A 23,074-nucleotide genomic window follows, 5' to 3' on the forward strand; every position below is an offset into this window, starting at 1 on the left:
TGCAGAGGCATGAGTTCCCTTTCCTAGATTCCTTTCTAGTCCTCCAGCCTAGGCCATGTTCATCCTCAAATAAACATCCACAAATACATGAATGCGACGGAAGTTCTGTAGATAGAATGGAAAGATGCCTGCATTTGTAAGCACTACCACAAGTAGGCACAAGTACATATATATTCATTGGGCTCTATACATCTCACAGCAGCCTGAGAACTCTCAAGCTCTTTCACTTTTGGTACTTGAAAATGTAACAGTGCTTCAGTGAGTCAGTTCGGCTAATTCTGATTTTTTTTTTTTTTTTGGCATCTAAAGCTACTGAACTTCTCCCCCCCCCCTTCTAATTTTTGCATAAATAGCCCTGTACATAAACATAAATATACAGTACATTTACAATTTCATTTGTATTGGGACATGCATGAACAGCTTTGCTATTTATGGGGTCAAGAATCTCATCTGAACAATTTTTTGACAACATGTGGAGAGATCATGAAATCTACAAACGTGTAAATATACAAGTGCAAGTGCACACGTTTTCATATTTCAGTGCAGATATGACACCTAGAAAGAATTGTTGGTCTTGCTGTCCACCATGTTGAGGCGTGTGGAATGAAGAACGCTTTTTGTTTATTGTGAGAAGAAGAGGAGAAGGAGAAGAAGGAGAGGGGTAAAGCCAACTTAGAGCATTGACTATCTTGCCTCCTTGCTTTGGTCAAAGTTCTAGATGCCAAAACAATGTAAAGGCAGCGTGCACTTGAATGCAGCTCAGGAATTATTGTAGGTATGCCATGGAGCAGGGGAGAAATAATCTGAAATGATTGCATGGTTTTGGCTTAATGTGAATGCAGTTTTAATTGATAATGCCCTGTTGGACTTAGGTCAGGATTGCAATGTCAGGCTAAGAGATGTTCTGTCTGAAGAACAGCCAACAAGATGTCCTCCACCAGTTTGACATTTCATTCAAATAGCAGTTCTCTTGCTTTCTTCCATCTCAATCCCCCGTGGTGCAACTTGAAGCCAGTTGCTTCATTGCTTCGATCTGTTCCATCCTTATTGAAGCGTATGGCTGCAGCCTGATTTTGTTTGCATCTGGGAGCTGTTCGGGTGCATATTGGCATGTATTAGGGAACGTAGCTGGAATAGTGTGTCCATAGCTCTGCAAACGAAGGAGTCAAGTGCTAGAATGAATGTGCAGATGCTGCTATGGATGTTTTGCTGGCAAGTGTACCTACCTGAAGTATGATAAGAGTGATGCAGTCTTTGGTGGAAGGGTCAAGGAGAACGTGAGGTCAGAGTGAGACATCTCAAGCTTCTATTGATGCCTGTTGGACTGGCGGTGTTGTTTCTGAGGAACATGACAAAACCCATCCATCAGCCCTTTGGCTGATTCCAGGATGGCAGCCAAAGTGAACATTTGCTGCTCTTCTTGTTTGGTAGTAGAGTCATCAATTTATGTGTGGGTCTGTGATTCAGGATAGTAGAAGTCTCATTTCTGAGTTCAAAAGGACTATGTGGAAAGTGGAACAGACTCCACTCATTTGATGTCTAAAGTCCATTTTCATTTTATTTGTATATCTTCATGCAGGTGAACCAAAGATTGTCTTCTGGAGCGTTGGCTCCCACAGTCTGTGAAGAAGTGTACAAAGCTTGATAGGAATTGAGGTTGAACTGTCTAATGTCTGTTGAAAAGCAAGGTAGGAGGCAGGGTTGATGAATGAAAAAGGATTTCTCCCCCCCATTGCTTTCAATGGAACAATCTCATATTGGAAAATGTTGGCCTCATGTGTAGAGTTTGATCTGAATGTTTTCTCATGCTGATATATTTCAGATTCTATGGAGGCCAACACACATTTCTGTGGACAGTAGGACTGTGGAAACTGAAACTTGCTTGCAGGGCTCCATTCCACAAATAACTTCACATTGGCTGTTCTACTTGGAAAATCATGGTCTATTTTTTGCTAGCCATCAGTTGAGATCCTTAATGAGGATTGTGCATCTCTTCACCAGCAACTGAACATGTAGGTGGGATGGGTGAAGAGGACAGTGTGTGTGTTTGTGTGTGTGTGTGTGAGAGAGAGAGAGAGAGAGAGACAGAGACAGAGAGACAGAGACAGAGAGACAGAGCCAGAGATAGAGAGACAGAGACAGAAATGGGTCAGACAAAAATATTATTGGGGTGTCGGATAAAGAAAAGTGGGTGGTCCCACACATTTTCAGCTTTGGCCCTGCCTGTCATGTCCAGCCCTGCCTACCATTGGCATTCAGTGCAACTCTGCAACAGATTATTCTTGTAGAAATGTAACAATCCCTTCAGAAAAAAAAGGAACTCGCTCTATAATCAACATAGTTTCAAAGACTGCAGGAGGATTGAAACTATATGTAGCAACCAGAGCCAGCATAGTTCCATGAAATGATACTATTCTCAGTTATTTGTATATCTTCATGCAGGTGAACAAAAGATTGTCTTCTGGAGCATCCAAATTAAAGATACCCAAATTAAATTCCCATTTAGCCATGAGGCTGGTTGGGTGATCTTAAACTGGCCACTCTGAAACTGAAATATCTTATAGGATATTTGTATGATAATAAGTTATCCTGAGGTTTTTGGAGGACAGAGGAGGTATCAATGCAATAACTTCTATTTGGTGAAAGATGAAACAGAGTGCTGGCAAAACTCCCCCTTCTTTTATTTAGTGAAGGGGTATATGTGTAGAGAGAATGAGTTTTGTAGAATTTGCCAGGGCTTTGACTCCATCCTTATTTAATTAGGGTTCCTCCCCCACCCCCACCCAAAGTACCCAAGCTCCAAAATTAGAAGTTATCTCTCTTATGGACACTCCTTTTATTGACCAAGGTCGCATAATAATTATAATAATAATAGGATAAAAATGCCAAATCCAGTCTAATCATCTAGGTGACTGGGCCACCAACCATAATATAATAATAGTTTACCCTGTTCCCACCCCCTCCCCGATTTTCGCCATGCAGAGAAAGTCTCATATCAGCCGCCCTCCTTCCATTAGGAGGGACTGAATGGGGAGGGTAGAATCGCCGTTTCTCCCAAGTTTTTCTGATTCATCCTTGATTGACCAGAGCTTACAGAAGGAGCCTCTGGGAATCCACAGAGATGGTAAAGCCAAGAAGAATAAAAGCTGACTCACGGGGAAAGGATTTGGGGAGGCAAAACAGGGAGGGAAAAACTGGAGCCAGGAAAGCTCAGTCTGGGTAGATGATGAATCCAGAGAATGTGCTGTACTTGTTGGTGTTTCCACCGTGAACCTTCCCGCCATCCAGCTTGATGAAGACTTCATCACCTACATCCAGGTGCAGGATCACGCTGTTGCTGGCGTAGTCGTAGTTCTGATCGGCATCTTGTGCGATAGCGCTGGCACGGACCTAGTTAAAGAAACAACAGAGGTTCTGCCTCGTCTGCTTTCAGAAACAACAAGAATCCAACAGTAAGGTAGCATCTCTAGTCTCCACCGCCCCAGGTGAGGTGGGATGAATGACAAAGGGCAAGGGACAAAATGTGTACAGATAGTCCTCGACCTAGGACTACAACTGAGCTCAAAATTTCCCTTGCTAAACCAGACCGCTGTTAAGGGAGTTTTACTCCATTTTATGATCTTTCTTGCCACCCTTGTTAAATGAATCACTGCAACTGTTAAATTAGTAACATGGTTGTTGACATCCTCATTGACTTCGAGGGTCACACAAGGTGATCCCATGACACTGCCACCATCTTAAATACATTCCAGTTGCCAAGTGCCCAAATTCAGATCACGTGACCATGGGGATGCTGCAAAGGTTGCAATTATGAAAAATTGTCATAATGGTCACTTTTTCCAGTGCCTTTGTAACTTTGAATGATCACTAAACGAGTGGTTGTAAGTCAAGGACTATTTGCATGTGGTCTTAATATCATTGTTGATATCATTCTGCTCAGGAATGGATGCATATATTCTTATCAATAGGTTTTGAAGTGGATATGAAAACCTTTAAGGCTATTAACTGAGAAGAATATGCACAGATTGAATTTATTTAATATAAGTAGTCCTTCACTTGCATTTAGTTTGATCCCCAATTTTCTTCCGTTTCCTGCCAAAAGCAATTGTTTCAGGAACTTGACGAGGTCCCACTCGCCATCTTCAGGCTGGTGATTTCAGCTTTGTGCTTGTGTGAGCAAAGCGTGATCAGAGCTGCCATCTCTCTATAAATACTGGTGGGGAGGTGTGATGTGCTGGCTCTGTTGTAAGTGGGCTGGTTGGCTGTGTTGTTATTTCTTGATTGGTTGATGGAGTTGCTGTTTGCAGATTGGTTGACTTTTTCGTAAGAACCTGTGTGGCTAAGGTGCTGGCTGTATGTCTATCAGCCTCCTGTGTTATAACGACCTGGGTAATGGGCTGTGTGATGACCTTCTGAGTTCTATTGTTGTGATATCCTGGGTCTTGTGCTGTAATCTCCTGGGTCGTTGGCTGTGTTATAACATCCTGAGGTTTTGTGGTGTAACCTCCTGAGTTCCGTGATGTGATATCCTGAGTGGGTGGCTGTGATGTAATGTTCTGGGTTTTGGTTTGGCTCCGAGTTTGAGGTCTGGCTATGCTTACAACAGAGCCAGCACACCACACCTCCCCACCAGTATTTATAGAGAGACAGCCGCTCCGATCACGCTTTGCTCGCACAAGCAGGAAGCCGAAAGCACCAGCCTGAAGATGGTGAGTGGGACCTCGTCGAAACATCGCCAAGATACTCTCAATCTTACACAGAAAAAGATCCGAACACGCCAAGACCTGCATACCTGTACCCGTAAAAATCTATGAAATATATATCACAGACGAATGCAATACAGAAGCCTGATGATGGCAGATGAGATTCTGCTGAAACGTTGCTACAACTTTAAAAGCACAACTATAATGACGTGGGAAAGTACCCGAACAAAGCTGAATAGCATACATGTAAGTACCCGCGAAAACTTAAGAAAACATATATATATAAAAACACACAAACACACACACACACACACACACACACACACATACATACATACATACATACACATACACATGTATACATGCATACATACACATACACATACACACACATGTATGCATATATGTGTGTATGTATGTGTGTATGTATGTGTGTGTATGTATGTATGTATGTATGTATGTATGTATGTATGTATGTATGTGTATAGTATGTATACACCAGGAACGTACTCTTTGAGAATGATCATCACTCTTATCCTGGAGCCAAGTAGTAGTATAATTTCTATCAGGAGTGTGTCCAAAACCATAGGTGGTAACTCCTCCCCTGCAAAAAAACAACCAAATATAGCAAATCCTATCTACATTGCCACCAAACTTATTTTTTAAACTGTGAAGGAATTTCACTCAGTTCATTCTAAATTGAATCAAATGGCTGGTCCTGTTGTCAGCCCGAGCAGGTAAACAAGATTAGGAAACCAACTCCACAGGAAGACTGGAATTATTTTTAATGAGATTATCTATAATGACAGAATTGTCTGATCTTCCCCCTTCTTATATATACTCCAGTGAAATAGGGAAGTCTTTGCCTAAGCTGCTTCTAAATGTTATCTAGTCTCTCAGGATTTAATTTTTCCCCTTCCAACACTATTGCCTAGTTAACTGTTACCAATATTGCATATTTTCATCAAGGTCATTTTCCTTGGTGACCTCTGCATGTGCTCAGGCAACTTTTGGCCTTTCTGCTTTTTTTTTTTTTTTGGTCCAGCTTCACTTGAGGGGCAAAAAAGGGGGGGGGAGAGGGATGGCTCTCTGCCCCAAACAAGTAGCCTGCAGTACGAAACAGGTTGGAATTACAATTCTCAGAATTCCCTAGTGGCACAGCCAATGCTTTTGAGGCTTCTGGTAGCTGAAACTCCCATCCCATCTGGAGAACATCAACTTTGAGAAGACTGTTCTAAAGAAAGAGGGTTACCTATACAAAACATGTGACTCTGTTCTCTATAGGAGCTATAAACTCAAGGAAGCTGAAAACTCAACTTATGGGTACATCGACAACATATAACCATTCATTTAGTGAACATTCATTCAAAGTTACAACAGCATTGAAAAAAGTGACTTATGACCAGTTCCCACACTTATAACGATTGCTGCATCCCCATAGTCACATGATCAAAATTCAGGCATTTGGCAACTGTATGTATTTGTAACTGTTGTGCTGTGCTGGGTTCATGTGGTCACCATTTGTAATCTTCCCAACTACCTTCCAAGAAGCAAAGTCAATGAAGGCATCCAGATTCACTTAACAGCCATCTGATTCACTTAACAACTGCAGAGATTTACTTAGCAACTGTGGCAAAAAAAGTGGGGCACAATTGGGCTCAATTGGGCTTGTAAGTTGAGAACTACCTGTACTCTGGATCCTGAAAACTGAATTAATTATGAAAAGAGAGTAAATTTGCTATATTTCTTGCCACTTCAGAGAAGGCATCCAGAGATCCAAGAAGAAACTGTGCAGTCAACCACTTTTCTGCCTTCTGAGATGTCTGAAAACCTGTGCCCATGCTCTTGCAATGTATTTCCCTGGCATTATGGGCTAAGGTACTTCAGGGAACAAACAAGGCATCAACACTGGCATGCTCAGGAAGATTAAGTTCAAGTATCAAATTGTGTACATGTGCAATGTGATAGGTAACAAATGTGGCTCAGAGCATACCAAACAGTGATTAATCTTTGAGGAGCACTCAATAATTGTAGATTGACAATGGACGGCGGCTGCAGCTCACAGAGAACACCTGAGGCCAGAATAGCTCCTATACATTCTAACTGGGCATTAACTCAAGGCGCCGTTTCTCATCCAATCAAACTTCTAGGAGATATAATTTCTGGAGCTTCCTTCCTAAGGCATCTTTATTATTATTATTATTACTATTATTACTATTATTACTATTATTACTATTATTATTATTTATTATTATTACTATTATTATTATTATTATTATTATTATTATTATTATTATTATTATTATTATTATTATTATTATTATTATTATTATTATTATTATTATTCCACCTGTATTATTTTTTATAAACAACTCAAGGCAGTGAATATATCTAACGGTCCTTCTTTCTCTTATTTTCACCACAACAACAACTCTGTGAGGTGAGTTGGGCTGAGAGAGAAAGACTGGCCCAAGGTTACCCAGCTGGCTTTCATGGCTAAGGCGGGAAAAACTCAATAGGACCCAGTTTTTAGCCTGGTGCTTTAACTACTGGACCAAACTAGTTCTTTCATTCCAGGCAGCATCATTTTTGGAACATCTACCTATTAACTGATTTACACATGGACTATTCTAATGTGACTAGATACCTCAACCTGTGCATTTAAAAATAAATTTCATTGATTTATGAGCAGTAGCCTGCCTGGCTGTTCCTGTAATTCCTTTGGTACTGATAAAAAAAGATAAACTTCGTTGCTAAGTGAAAATAGCTTTCTGGCATTTATTCTTTTTTTTAAAAAAATTTATTGAACCCCCAAAAAAAAAAGAAACATTTAAAAACAGTGAACGTGGTGTAATCATCCTGACACACCTAATTGTCTTACATAGCTATTTCATATGATAAATAATACATATTTACATAATATATACGTAACACATAACATATATACATCAATACCAACAATTTTTAATTAATCCTAATCTATCATTTTAGCTTATTTTAATTTACATTTTGAGTCCTTCCTTTTTCCGAACCAGTGGTAAAATTTTCCCCATACTTTACAATATTCATTTGTTTTTTAATTCCTGCATTAATTTATCAATTTCTGCACAAGTCCATATGTTTTTAATTATCTCTATTTCATCTGGAATTTCCTTAAGTTTCCATTTTTGAGCATATACTAGTCTTGCAGCCATAATCACATGTATTATTAGGTACATCATATCTTTATTATATCTCTCCATATTAATTCCCAATAAGAAGAATTCTGGTTTATATTCTATTTTAGTTTCACAAATTTCTTCTAACCAGCTCTGGATTTTATGGTTTTCTGGCATTTATTCTGATTGTCCAGAAGGCATATGTGGTAAAGATGTTGAATATCTGAGACTGGTTTACACCTTGCCATTTTCTTCCTCTTTTCATGTAACATTTTATGATGTCTTGATTTGGGCAAGAAAAAACCCAAATGCACAGGTATAGTATAAGTGGTACCTGGCTCAATAGGAGTAACTGTGAGAGGGATCTTGGCATCCTAGTGGACAATCACTTAAATATGAGCCAGCAGTGTGCTGCAGCTACCCAAAAAGTCAATGAAGTTCTAGGCTGCATTAATCAAGATCATGTTGCAGGAAATCAAGACCATTGCATTAATCAATTAAGTAATTTAAAATTAAATTAATTAATTAATTGAAAATCAATTTAATCAAATTAATCAATCAATTAATTTAATTAAATTAATTAATTGATTTAATTAATGTTTTAATTAATTAATTTAAAATTAATTAATTAAAAAATTAATCAAGATCATTGCAGGAAATACGACTTCAGCAACAGAGTGGTCAATGTCTGGAACACTCTACCTGACTGTGGTTTTTCCCCCAAACCCTAAAAACTTTAACCTTAGACTGTCTACTATTGACCTCACCCCTTTCCTAAGAAGTCTGTAGGGGGCGTGCATAAGCGCACCAACATGCCTACCATCCCTGTCCTATTGTTTCTTTTTCTTTTTCTTATATGTATCCATTTCATGTATTCATAACTATAGTTATGAATACATGAAATGGATACATATAAGAAAAATAAATACTTATACCTGTTATCTTGTAAGTGATTGACAAATCAAATCAAATAAATAAATAAAATAAATAAATAAATGTTGAAGAGCTGATACCACTTTATAATGCCTTGGTAAGACCACACTTGGAATACTGCATCCAGTTTTTGGTCGCCACAATGTAAAAACGATTCAAAATTCTAGAAAGACTGCAGAGAAGAGCAATAAAGGTGATTAGAGATTGGAGGCTAAAACATATGAAGAACAGTTGCTGGAATTGGACATGTCTAATTTAATGAAAAAAAGGACTATGGGTGACATGATAGCAATGTTCTAATATCTCAGGGGCTGCCACAATGAAGAGGGGGATCAACCTATTCTCCAAAACATCTGAAGCAGTGATGGGATTCAATTTTTTTTCCTACCAGGGTGTGGCTTGGTGGGCGTGGCTTCTGTGGTGTGTGGCAGGGGAAGGATATTGTAAAATCTCCAGTCAGAGGTGGGATTTGCCGGTTCTCTGAACTACTCAAAATTTCCGCTACCGGTTCTCCAGAACTGGTCAGAACCTGCTGAATACCCACCTCTGATCTGAGGGCAGGACAAGAAGCAATGGGTGGAAACCAATCAAGGAGAGGAGCAGCCTAGAACTAAGGAGAAACTTCCCGACAGAACAATTCATCAGTGGAACAACTTGCCTCCAGAAGTTGTGACTGCTCCAACACTGGAAGAAGAGATTGGATAACCATTTGTCTGAAATGGTGTAGGATTTATTGCCTGAGCAGGTGGTTGGACTAGTCTAGAAGATCTCCAGGTGCCCCTCCAACTCTGTCATTCTATTATTCCAGTGTTACAAGTCCATCCAAGTGAGAGCAACTAGTTCATTGTAGGTGCTTCTAAAAAGTGACTTCTGTTTTGCTGTTATCAAAACCATCTGGACATGGCTTTGTAGCTACCAGGAACTGAGCCTAACCTGAAGGTATCCCTACTTTTATTGAGGTGCTCCAAAGGTGGCTGCTGCCTCCTCAAATGTAGATTTCCTTCAGGAGAAGAGGTGTATGAGCCCAGTGCCTTCACTCTGTGAATCAGCTCACTAAGTCCTGAGAGTTATAGACAAAATACAGATGATAGATGCAGTTGACAATGCCCAAAGAAAGAAAACATAAACCGTAACATTTGCAACAACCAGGAAGCTTTCCTTTGCATGCAAGTTGGCTTGTTTAGGGGTCCACAACGTAAGAGAGACAAAAGGATTAGGCCACAGCAATAATTCTGTCTTTTACTGTTAAATCCTATGAAAGATCAGCTATCTGGAAGTTCTGTGAAATAGCTCCCATTGAACCCCTAACTTCAAATGACAAGGCTGGTTTTACAGATTATGCTATCACGGTTTTGTTAAACTTGGTTTCTTGAATAAAGCATGATTGATTGGGTTGGAACAACATGCAGAATTGAAATAAAAGAAACTGCATTATGGCTGAGCACGTACAGCATTGTGAACCCTCTCTAGGAGGCTTTTAGTCAGGGGTGGGATTCTACCAATCCACACCTATTCGCTAGAACCGGTTGTTAACATTAACTGGTTGTTAGAAGAAATTACTGGCCTAATCCTGTAAGGAAGGCAGGAAGGAAACATTCTGGTGTTGCTTACAGAAACTGCCTCTCCGTTAACCGTTATTACATTCTTGGCAGGACTAGACTTCCTGTCTCAGGAACGTCTCTGGAGTTTTTTATCTCCTTTGCTGGTACTTTGCTTGTGTGGAATGACCATTCAAAGTTACAATGGCACTGAAAAAAGTGACTTATGACCATTTTTCACACTTAAAACTGTTGCAGCAGCATCCCCAAAGTCATGAGAGGCCAGGCGAGGAGATGCTTGCCTCGATGTGAGTGATATTGAGTTGGCCACGCACAGCCAATAACATGACCACCAAGCCACGTCCACCCAGTCACATGACCACCAAGCCACTCCCACCAACTAAGCCATGCCCACAGAACTGGTTGTTTAAAAATTTGAATCCCACCCCTGCTTTTAGTGCTGTGATGATGTCCTCCATCACAGCCCAGGACTGGATTAAGATGATATGAGTCAGTCGGTAAATAAGAAGGTAGAGGGCTGCCTACTCAAATAATATTCTTCAGTCTTCTGCCTCAAGTAAGACTTTGGCATTTGTGCTCCTTCCTGTTATGGAAAAAAATGGAAGCCCTATTTACATATTTTAACAGATGGGAAGTGGAGCAATGTGTAAATTTGTGTGTGTAGTTCAAATCTGGGAGATATTAATTGCCAGTTAATCCTATTGGATGCCTGGATGCTTCTGGATAAATAATTTCTAGTGTTATCGTTCAAAAAAGGATGACACATTACTGTTTTTCCAATCTCTGTTAGCACATATTCTATGAAGGAAAAAAAGGGAAGAAATAGAGGAAAGCACAAAGGTTTTTTTTACCTGGTATGCAATCTGACTTCTCCCTCCTTCCCTTTTATAAATCCCATGAATGAAGCATGTTACTGTACAATAAAAGCCTGTTTTGCAAGCAGTCCTAGTTTTGTATCCAGGAAGCCCGCAACACCTATTTCTGGACATGCAATTTAGTTGCAGGGAGTTGAGATGTAGCTAAGGGAGCTGAATAATGAACAATCCAATGACTATTGAGATGTTTTCCTACCGCAGAATATTCTGCGCTTGAAACGCACTAAGGTAGCCAGAGCTGACCATCACAAGAGATTTCTTTGAATATGCCTATTCTTGCAGTTGATTTGCTGTTTCTGAACCTTGGTTTCTAATATTGCTCTTGCCTTATAACCACATATATAAATAGATGGATCGCAAGGTTTGCTTGAGTAAAAAGAGCTCAGGTGAGGAGAACTCATGTTTTGAAAACTGACAGAAATTTACAAATGCTGGGGTGGTTTCATCTTCAGATTATTCTTTTGTTGCTCATAGATAAATATATTTCCCCCTGTTTTATATGCAAGGTGACAGGAATTAGAGACATCTGACTCAGTGGTGGGATTCCAATTTTTTATTACCAGTTCTGTGGGCATGGCTTGGTGGGCATGGTAGGGAAGGATACTGTAAAATCTCCAGTCAGAGGTGGTATTTGCCAGTTCTCTGAACTACTCAAAATTTCTCCTACCGATTCTCCAGAACTGGTCAGAACCTGCTGAATATCACCTCTGATCTGACAGGAATAATAGACATATCACTTTCAGCTTCTGCTAGGGAGAAACGGTTGCTTTGAGTGATGCTACCCTTCATCCAAGGGACTCTTCTGCACCGCTGTTTTAAATGCTCAGGAGCAGCTTTCTATCAATCTGTGACTGGCTGCACCACAACTAAACAGTCTCTTCAGAGTCAAGTGGCATACATGTTCAAATAACAAGGACAATAGCAATAATAATAATATCATGGCTGTGTGCTTTCCCCTCAGCACATCCTTTCTCCCAAAGTTGCTGCTCCCGGGGGGGGGGGAATTAGGAGGAGGGAGTGCTATGGTAGTCTTTGAGTTATGTCAAAAACTATCAAATCAAACAATCAAACCAGCAGAACCAAAACCTCTCCTTGAGCCATGAGGCTGCTGACATTGGGTGCTGATGGTGACTTAATGAATTGTCCATGTAGTTACCAGGAGTCAACAGTGACTTGGATGAAATCTGCAAATGCATAGTTCTACTTCCATTCTCTGCATCTGTTGTGTTGTTATGTTAAATAATCAAGGGACCTTTTGTGAAGTTGTGGGCCTGGAGTGTGGTAACTGAAAATCAAAGCTGAGAAACAGACTGGAAGCTAATCAGATAAACTCTCCCCAAGTGATTCAGGCCTGAGAGACATTGCACAGGGTCCAAAATGGGTATGTTTCTCTCAAGCCCATCTTGAAAAGGGTTTTCCAGTGAATAGGTCTGAACTGATAACAGAAGCTGGACCATTTTAGTGAGTTAATATGTAACCCTATCAATAAATTTGTACTGGCAATTTCTTATCCTATCCCAGCTCCAAGTTGTTTTGCCGAAGATTTTAAGCAGGGATGGGCTGCTGGAGGTTCGGGAGAGCCCCTAGCTAAGATTCTGTGCAGTTTGGAGAACCCCCAAATCCCACTTCTGGCTGTTTCCGCCCACCCCACTCCCCCCAGGAGTCCCCACGTGGCCCATTTTGGATGCAGGTAAGTGCAGGGCATGCACGGAGGGAGGGCTAAAACAGGCCACTTGGGAGTTCGGGAAGACCAGAAATGGGCCTGTTTCCAGCTTCCAGAGAGCCTCTGGAGCCAGGGAAGGGCATTTTTGCCCTCCTGGAGGTTTAAGGAAAGCCTCCGGAGCAGTGGTGGGATTCAAATATTTTTACTACTGGTTCTGTGGGCATGACTTGGTGGGCGTGGCAGGGGAAGGATACTGTAAAATCTCCACTCAGAGGTGGTATTTGCTGATTCTCCAAACTACTCAAAATTTCCGCTACCGGTTCTCCAGAACTGGTCAGAACCTGCTGAATATCACTTCTGCTCTGAGCCCTGGGAGGGCCAAAATGCTCCCCCCCCGGCCATGGTGCACACCCACCATGGCCACGCCCACTAGGCCACACCCACCATGGCCACGCCCACCCAGCAACCGGGTAAAGAACCCTTTGCTAAAATGTTTGAAACCTATTCCTGGCTCTTGATCTTGATCTATCCAAGTACGGCACCAAGATTTCAAAACGTTCCCCTTTGATGCTGACAATGTCACTTGATTCTCCAAGTGAAATGTATTATGCAGGGTGCACATATCAGCTTCTGGAAAAAATATCATCAATAGGACAGATCTGACAGCAGAAAGGGCACTGTCTGGAAATCAGTATATAAAAATTTCACCACACCCTAGATATTCTTTCCAGATCTCAAATTGGCTATTCTTAAACAAAAGAATTTTCCAATAGAAGATACGGTTTTCTTCATTTTCTTATATTACATTGTCTCCTTGTACAGATAGTATGGAATTGGGAGAGAAAAATAAGAGAGAAATCCTATGAAGACCCATGAAAGGTTTAAAATGTAATAGATAAACAAGCAAACAAACCAATATGACATTGAAGAAACCCAGTCTTTAGTAGCTGGTAAACTGCTACACAGGCTGATCAGTCATGTTTTTCCCTTCCCCTTCTTTGTTACTATTACATTATATGAAATCTAATTAGTGCATGTTATGTTAATTCCTTTTAATTAAATTAATTTGCATTGTTAATTTCAGCACTAGAACAAATGCTGCTTTCAATTTTTCCGCACCTCTTTTAGTAACACAACTGAAAGTGTCATCCAGAAGAGATTTGAATTGCTGTGTGAAAGATAGAAGGCAGATCTTGTTACCTTTTTATCACTGTCAGAATCCTTGTGGTTTGCTGTTCTATAGAAATATATAACCTATATAATTGTTTGTATGAGTGTGCATGTTTGAGTCAATCTTGACTCACTGGACAAATGAAATTTGCTTGGCAAGATTTCTGAAATGGTCTGCTATTGCCTTCTTCCTGGTTCTGAGTGACTGCCCAAGGTCACCCTAACCCTAACCCTAACCCAGCTGGCTTCGTTCCTAACATGAAACTAGAACTCACTGTCTCCCAGTTGCTAGCCTACACCAAATAGTCTCTTAATAATCAGGGATAGAATAGGTTAATTTTAATAAAAAAAATTATCCCCCCCAATAGGCCATTAAGACCCATTTAAATAAATGTTATGTTTATATCATTTCACATAATTATTTAATTTAGTAATTGAATATTGGAGTTGTTTAAATTAAATCATGTAAAATAATTAGTAGTTCCCTATTTTGAACTTTTGAACAAAGATGAATCTTCCTTGGTAGCTGCTGCAATTAAAGTATACTGGATTACAATTAAATAGAAAGACAATGTACCAATTCAAAACGTTTAGACAATAATTGAGTAACTCTTTGCATTCCACTATTATCTGACTAGAAATACAGATGGTAATGAACTTTGTCTAGGTTTTCTAGGTAATTGTGCAAGGATATTAACACAGGCTCTTTTCTCAGTATTTAAATATGCAATATCTTCCTGACTAAATAATTTAACATGGGAACAAGAACATAATTCAGCCCAGTTTGAAGGTTTTCCTACTCCCACTGATTTTTATGGGAAATTAAATGTCAGCCAACCAAACACCCTGTCGTTGAAGTTAACATCCTGGTTTATTCATCATGCTTTAATTGTCTGAATTAATATCTTATCACCAATTGCTGGGTTTCTATTATATATTGTACTTAGGAATAACCAAACCAAATATGTTGTGCAAATGTAGGAAACATGTTTGTGTGTGTGGGCCACAGTTTTAGAAATGTTTAGCTTACAAACTAATGCAGGGCACATCTGAAATTGTGTATTTACCATTCAGTTTAAGAAGCAGCTTAGTGCATTTGTGAATCCAGTCAGTGAGAAATAACATTGTTCAATTTACAAACAGATACAACCCAGGTTTATTCAAGCATGTTATTTCTTAAACAAAAGTAGCTCTTTACACTTATGGATATATTTAGATTGACACTTAATTATGCCTTGACTGGTTGTCCAACTTAGTCAATGTTCACAAATGCTAATAATTGCCACAATAATTTTACAAGACTTCATTTCAAGAGACATTTTTTTTTTACATTCAAAACTGATGCCTGTGTTCCATAGCCACCAAGTACTTAGTTGTTCATATAGATTTATATATAAATGCATACATATTCATTATGTTATTACCTTTGCAAGATTATGCAAAATGCAGGAAAGGACCTACAACTTGTAAATCTAAGGCAGGGTTGTCAAACTCGATTTCATTGAGGGCCACATCAGGATTGTGTTTGACCTTGGGAGGGCTGGGGTGGGTGTGGCAGGGGTGGGCGTGGCCAGCTCAACGTCACTCGTGTCAGGGGTGCCGGTCGTGGCCTGAGGGCTCTGCTAGTGAAAACAGGCTCCTGAGCTCAGTTTTAGGCTGCAACTACCTCCTGCAACCCTCAGCCAATGAAAGCAGCCCTCCCGAGTCCATTTTCACTGGCAGAGGCGCCATGGGCTGGTCTTTCACTCTTTCCAGGGTGGCCCTGTGGACCAGATTTAAGCACCCCACAGGCCGGATCCAGTCCGCGGGCCTTGAGTTTGACACCCCTGATCTAAGGCATACTGGTCATTCCACATCTTCCTGTCCTTCCAAACCAATGATGCTTCAACAATACTGATGCACCTCTTTGTACCTTGCCTTCTGTTGCTTAAACTTCTCACTTCTCTCTTTTTCAGATTCTCATCAACTCCATACTTATTGACCCATCTACCCTGCCTTTACATTTTTGCAACTATTACACCAACTCACATCAACACTCTTCTTTCTCTAGTCACTCGTTTTTGTACAGGTTGTCCTCAACTTAAAACAATTCATTTAGTGACTGTTCAGAGTTACAACAGCACTGAAAAATATGACTTTTGACCATTTTTTAATAATTTTGATCTTTGCAATATCCCCATGATCATATGATCAAAATTCAGATGCTTGGCAACTCCCTAGATCATATTTATGACCATTGCTGTGTTCCAAAGTCATGTGATAGCCAGGCGTGGGATTCAAAATTTTTAACAACTGATTCTGTGGGCGTGGCATGGTGGGTGTGGCTAGGTGGCCATGTGACTGGGTGGGTCAAAGAGAGAAACTCACTTTAACGATGCCCTTGGAGCAGGGGGTTGAACTAGATCAGGGTCACCAACCTTTTGGACCTCAGGGAGCACCAAACGCATAATTTTTGATCCCAGGGACCACTAACCAGTTCTGTGGGTGTGGCTTGGTGGTCATGTGACTGGCTGGGCATGGCTTGTATGTAAATATTATAAATATTTATATAAATATTGAATTTTTTATAAAAAAGAACAACTTTTACCCAAAATCAGTCAAAGCAGGCAGGCAGATTGAGTTGCTCACAGAATCACAGATTCATTCAGAAATCTATCTATCTGCCATTGGCTAGCTCAATCTGTCACATAAAATTTGCTTGGAAGCAAACTCACAAAATTAACTCAAAACACACCATGCATGTAAATATTGATTATTTTTTATAGAAAATAGCAACTTTTACCCAAAATCAGGCAAAGCAGGCAGATTGAGTTGCTCACAGAATCATTCAATGATCTATCTATCTGCCATCAGCTAGCTCAGTCTCTCAAATTTGCTTGCCGTGAGTCTGCACTGAATTTGCTTGCAAGCAAATCTTCAGTCCTAAGGGAGGTTTGGCAGAGCCGAAGATCTAAAGACTAGCTAGAAAGCAAGAAATCCAACCATTTCCTGCTTCCTAGCTAATTTAAATCTCCTGGCACAGCAGAACAGATGCTGGTCGGAAAAAGGAAAAATAGCAATTTAGCAGGCAAGTTTACCGGGTAAGGAGTGAGTGGGCGGGGAGGGTTCCCGCGGGCCATGTGGGCGGCGCAGCCTTGTATTTCTGCGCAGCCTGGATTAATTGCTTTGGGGGGGTGCTCTGGGGGTGAGATTTCTCTGCGGCCCACCAAAATTTTCTCAAGGCCCACCAGTGGGCCGCGGCCCACCAGTTGGCAACCGCTGGACTAGATGACCTCCTAGGTACCTTCCAGCCCTGGATTGCTGTGCTGTTTCAAAGCATCCTCTGAAGCTGCATCTAGTGCCAGGGTTTGTGTCCTTCCTTCCTCTCCTTTTTCTCTCCCTTCTCCCTCCCTTTACCCATCCATCTGTCCATCCATCCATCCATATCTCATTCACTTCTCTTTCCTTCCCTCTTTCTCCCTTTCCTCCCTTTCCTTCTTTCTTTCTCCCTTCCTTCCCTCCCTCCCTTCCTTCCTTTCTTTCTCCCCTCCCTCTTTTTTCTTTCTCTCTTCCCTCTCTCCCTCCTTTCCTCCCTCCCTCCCTCTTTCTTTCTTTCTTTCTTTCTTTCTTTCTTTCTTTCTTTCTTTCTTTCTTTCTTTCTTTCTTTCTTTCTTTCTTTCTTTCTTTCTTTCTTTTTTTCTTTCCACCCCCATGCCCCATTTTGGGCCTAGTAAGCCTCCTCGCAGCCTTGTGGGAGCAAAAGCAGGGTGTGGAGGAGGATCGCATCCTTGAACCCCATTTTTGCTCCCAGGAGGCTGCAGGGAGGCCTCCTAGGCCCAAAACAGGGAGCGGGGGTGGGGGGCACTGCAACCCCCTACATCCCATTTTGGGCCTAGCAAGTGTCTCTTGGAGCCTCAGGAAAGCCAAAACGGGGCCCACTGTCCTCTTTATTTGCTTTTGTATTTTGTATTTATTTAATAAAAAATTTAACCTGAAAACAACAGAAATTTTGGGCCCAATTGTATCCATAAATCAAGGACTACCTGTAGTCCAGCCACTCTAATCCAGGGGTCCCCAACCACCGGTCCACGGACCAGTACCGGTCCGCATGAACAACTCTACCGGGCGCTGGCTTGCTGGCGCCGCCATCTTTTTCATGAAAAGTGCTTCCGGTGAGCTTTCCGGGTAGAAAGCTCACCGAAGCCGTTTCATCAAAAAGATGGCGGCCTACGCTTCGTGAGCTTTCCGAGTAGAAAGCCATTTCTACCGGAAAAGCTCACGAGCGCTGGCTACTTTTTGATGAAAACGTGTTCCGGTGAGGTCACGGAAGCACTTTTTCATCAAAAGATGGTGCCCACTGATGCCGGTGCCGCGGCGCCCAGCTGATGCCGGTACCGGGCAGGCGTCAAAAAGGTTGGGGATCACTGCTCTAATCCACTCATTTTGAATCTTAATTCTTCTTAATTTGCTACACTCTTCTTAACCCATGTTTTTAATGCCTTCAATGTATAGTTCTTCTGAAATCCCTAAATTTAATTTCCCAATAGCATACTGACAAAAGCATGCAAATATATACAGGCATTTTTGTTTATTTTGACAAATTTGATTGTTGTTTTGCAAATGACTTTATGTACCTTTCTACAGTTTTCACACATCTTATATAAAGTAGTTTACTTGTATTAACTTTTCATCATATATGTATAATGTGCATTTTAAAATTTGGTTTTCTCTGTCAAATGCAACTGTTTTGCTTTTTGATAAGAAATTGTTTGTTGCATCTATGGTATATCTAACATTCACCGCAAATCATTTTCATTCAACAACATAGAGTTGCCTCACACAAATGCATGCACATATTCAACATACTTCTAGCCTCACCACAATCAACAACTTCTATCTCACCACAATTAACAATTTCTAGCCTCACCACAAACATTCCCTGTGCAGTTATCTACAGTATAAATACACTAAACATGAAATAAATTTGCATATTTTTACCACTGATATTTTAATTATTGCTTATTTTTTATTGTGTTAATTGAGGGAAAGATTGGAAACTATGTCAATATATAAATATAATTAATAATTAAAGCCTCTTCATTTTATTACACACTTTCTCTAAATCTATAACAATCGAATAAATTTTCCTTATCACATACATAGATTTCTCAGTAACTGACTGAAGAATAAAAATATAGCCTGTATACTCACTGCCCAGTATAAGCTAGACTTCACTTCTATTGCTGTTTAGCTGAAAAATTATATATATGTAAAAAGGTATCTGAGCATGCTCTAGTATTTTTATCAATTGTTAGAAGTAACACAAATACCTCATTATTGAAAGACTTTTATAAAAAGACTAAACAAAAATTTTGAAAACTTTTTGATAGACATGCAAATTTGGTGGTGATTTGGAATGCATTTAAGACATAAATTGGTGGTTTTATTACTGAATATGCTTTACACAGAAGAGAAAAAAAATGAGATTATTTGAAAAATAAAACTCAAGAGCTTCTGAATATTCTGTATACACTTGACAACCTCTGCTAGGATCATACAAAGCTTATTATCACCTTCTGTACTATTTTAATCAGAATTCTGCCAAATAACTCTTCAGGCACAAGCTATTTCCCAAAAATTTTGGAATTCATTCTATCTTCCCTTTTGGTAGGAAGGAATAAAGGCCTTCTTTTGATTCAGTATTTTAAATATATGAACTCATATCAGACTTCATTTTTATTCATTGGTCTTTTTAGCCAAAAGACATTGTATAATTGATTGCTTAAAAACCAATTTTAAAATAACCATGCAGTTTTACTTTTTAATAATTGATTTTCATCTGTTGCAGCAAGAAAAAAATGTTTCTGCTTCCTAAGGCAGAAGACACACCAGGGCTTCTTTAAATTAATTATCTCTTGGTCTACACCCACCTACGTAGATACTTGAATCACCTTGGACAGCAAGACAGGTGGTATATAAATGTAATAAATAAACATACTTCTGAATCCTCTACATAGGCTGAACTAGACAGACTCTGCCCAAGTGAATAAATAGACCCAAACTGCACACCTTAGCTCAAGACTGCAACAAGATAGATAATGTTTTACTCCTAGATTAGTCCAACTCAAGGTATCAACAGAGGAACAGAGATATTGCTTCAACACAATGAAGGCAATCTAATTACAATATATCAACCAATCCAAACTGTTACCAAAATGTTGAATAGGGCTAATGAGCTCTTAAATCTGTTTTTATATGCATGGCCCTTCAAGTCAGTTCCTTCTGCTGCTCTGTGGACTTCTTTGTTCAGTCACTGTTGTGTCTGACTCTTTGTGACCCCATGGACCAGAGTACACCTGTCCTTCTCTGTCTCCTGGAGTTTGCACAAATTCATGTTCATTGGATCAATGACAATGATCTAACCATCTCCTCCTCTGCCTCCTCTTCAATCTTTCTCAGCATCATGGTCTTTTCCAATGAGTCTTCTTTTCTCATTTGGTTGAGAAAATATTTGAGCTTCAGCTTCAGTATCTGTCCTTCCAAAGAGGTGTTTCTTGATTTCTTTTAGGATTTACTGGTTTGATTTCCTTGCAGTCCAAGGGACTTTCAAGATTCTTCTCCAACAGCACAATTCAAAAGCATCAATTCTTCAGTGCTCAGCCTTACTCACAGCCATATGTTACTACTGAGAAAACCACAGCTTTGATATATGGACCTTGGTCGGCAAGGTGATATTTTTTAGTATGCTGTTTAACTATTTAGACTAGTTCCTGCAAATTTCTTGGCAAGATTTTCAGAAGGGATTTTTGCCTTTGCTTCTTCTTGAGGTTGAGAAAAAGAAGACTGGCTCAAGGTTACCCATCTGGCTTTTTGTCCAAGACAGGACTAGAACTCAGTCTCCTGACTTCTGGTACCTTAAACACCTCACAAACTGGCTCTCTTTTAACCCATTTTTTAGTATAACTCAGCCTCCATCCTTATTTGTGAGAACTTCCTCTGTGTCTCAATTACTGGGTAAACCTGTTAACTCCCCATCTTATTTTCCCTCCATCCCTTTTTTCTCTTTAACTCACTGTACTGTATTTCAGCTCCTATAATAGTGAAGTGCATGTGATGAAGTGATGGTCCATTCACAAGAGCCTTAATACAGTTGATTACTTTCAAAAGTGTTTTCAGATTTGTGTTGCTCCTGTGTGGCGCTGTGCCCAATACACACAACACCCAGGGTTATTTGAAAGAAAGAAAAAATCAGAAAAAAATATTATTTTATCTTCAAGGAACCACTAAAGTGAATCAGAAGCAAAGTAGCCCATGGTCAGAGATCAGAAATTCTAGTTTTTCAGCTGAGACCAGAAAGTGCAGAAAATAATTTGAAGTGGCTCTAAAAGGGCCTTTTTTCTTGATGTAGGATTGCTTGCTTCCTGCTACCAAACAATCTACACAATGCATGCCAAGCTATTGCTATCTTATCTACCGGCATGTACTGCTTTCCATAAAGAATAATCTCAACATTTGGAGGGAATGTAAATAGTTCCACACTGGCCTCTCCGTTTTTACTTTCTCCAAATGTGGTAGCCTTGGGGAAAAAAATATTTTGGAGAGGCAATATTGGGCTGCTGTGGTGTGACCAGTGCTCCTAGATAATTTTTGGCCTATGAAGGGAATGTGTGCATGATCCTGATTCTAAAACTCCTAAAGGCTAGACATCCTAAACTAGCTGACTCACAGCAGGGAATCAGATGTCTATAGGCTAACTGTCCTAAAGTAACTCTGGGAATGCAAATGTGTTAAAACGTGACAAGACTTCATTTAAAGTTGTCTGTAACCCTCCGCCTTTGGAGAAACAGGATTTCACTTTTTTTTCCTCTACCACCGATGTCCAGATAGATTCACCTTGAGCAATTTAATCCAGCAATGTGCTCAGTGCTCCAGAGAAACCAAGAGATGCACCTGCATACCGAGCCTTGGTGCATATGTCTAAAGGCAGATATATCAATGATGTGAAAAGCTCAGATGCTCTAGTGACAGTGTCCAGGTAATAAATCTCTTGGATAGACAGATCAAAAGAGGCCAGCATCAGGCTTTACCAAACAAATCTCTGACAATAGAGTGAGCTCTTACATGGATCAAGCTGTCACCAGGGGAGATGAAAGCCTGCCTGTATCAGCAAAGGAGGGATAAACTTGCCATGTGGAGCTTATGTCTGAGCCATTGACATAGGGCAACGACCATGGGGCCGGAGAGAGGATTTAATGGGGAATCGGCCATATCTGGGGTTGCTGGGCTCAAGATATTTGCTTTCTCTCTGCTTTGTAGACAAGTCCATGAAAAGGACAGCATCAAGGATGTATCTTGTTTATTTCTTCCTGACTCTAAAAATCACTGGTACGCTTTTCTCAGTAAAACAGGGCTTGATTTCTCCAAATAAAAAAGTCAGAATAAGCCTGAAAGATGTTAAAACTATTGTGAAACAGTCAACATTATATATTATGTGGTGTATGGTACATGCCTTAGAAATAATATGATACTTTTTGGAAAGAGATTTCTGCAGAAGTGGTTCTGACAGGTTCTGGAGAACTGGTATTGGAAATTTTGAGTAGTTCGGAGAACCAGCAAATACCACCTCTGATTGGCCCCACCCCCATCTATTCTCTGCCTCCCAAGTCCCAGCTGATTGGCTGGATCTTCTTTTGTTGCCCTGTACAGGAGAACGGAGCTGGAAAGCAGGTTAGTGGAGTGGGAAGGGAATGGTGACTTTACAGTATCCTTCCTCTGGAGTGGGGTGGAAATGGAGATTTTACAGTATCCTTCCTCTGCCACGCCCACCAAGCCATGCCAAACCCACCAAGCCACACCACGCCTACCAAGCCACACCCACAGAACCGGTAATAAAAAATTTGAATACCACCTCTGGATTTCTGCATTGAATCATACAACTTATTTCTTCTGGATCAAATGCAGATGAGTGGAATTCAAACACCCAATTCTGTTGTGGCTTGGAAATATATTGTACATTATATCCACATTCTGGGAA

General features: G+C 40.3%; 1 protein-coding gene across 1 annotated transcript in view; it reads right to left on the reverse strand.

Annotated features, from left to right (window-relative positions):
• Nucleotides 1–482: 482 nt before the first annotated feature.
• C1QL4 (complement C1q like 4) overlaps nt 483–23,074 on the reverse strand; it is a 41,983-nt gene continuing 19,391 nt past the window's right edge. The window contains exon 2 of the mRNA XM_026680808.2: nt 483–3,390. Coding sequence (XP_026536593.1) covers nt 3,211–3,390 — 180 coding nt within the window. The 3' untranslated portion in view covers nt 483–3,210. The remainder of the gene's footprint in view (nt 3,391–23,074) is intronic.

The sequence above is a fragment of the Notechis scutatus genome, chromosome 2 (assembly GCF_049901735.1).
Source record: "Notechis scutatus isolate UNSWTSFEM ecotype Mainland chromosome 2, rNotScu1.2, whole genome shotgun sequence".
Classification (NCBI taxonomy): Eukaryota; Metazoa; Chordata; class Lepidosauria; order Squamata; family Elapidae; genus Notechis; species Notechis scutatus.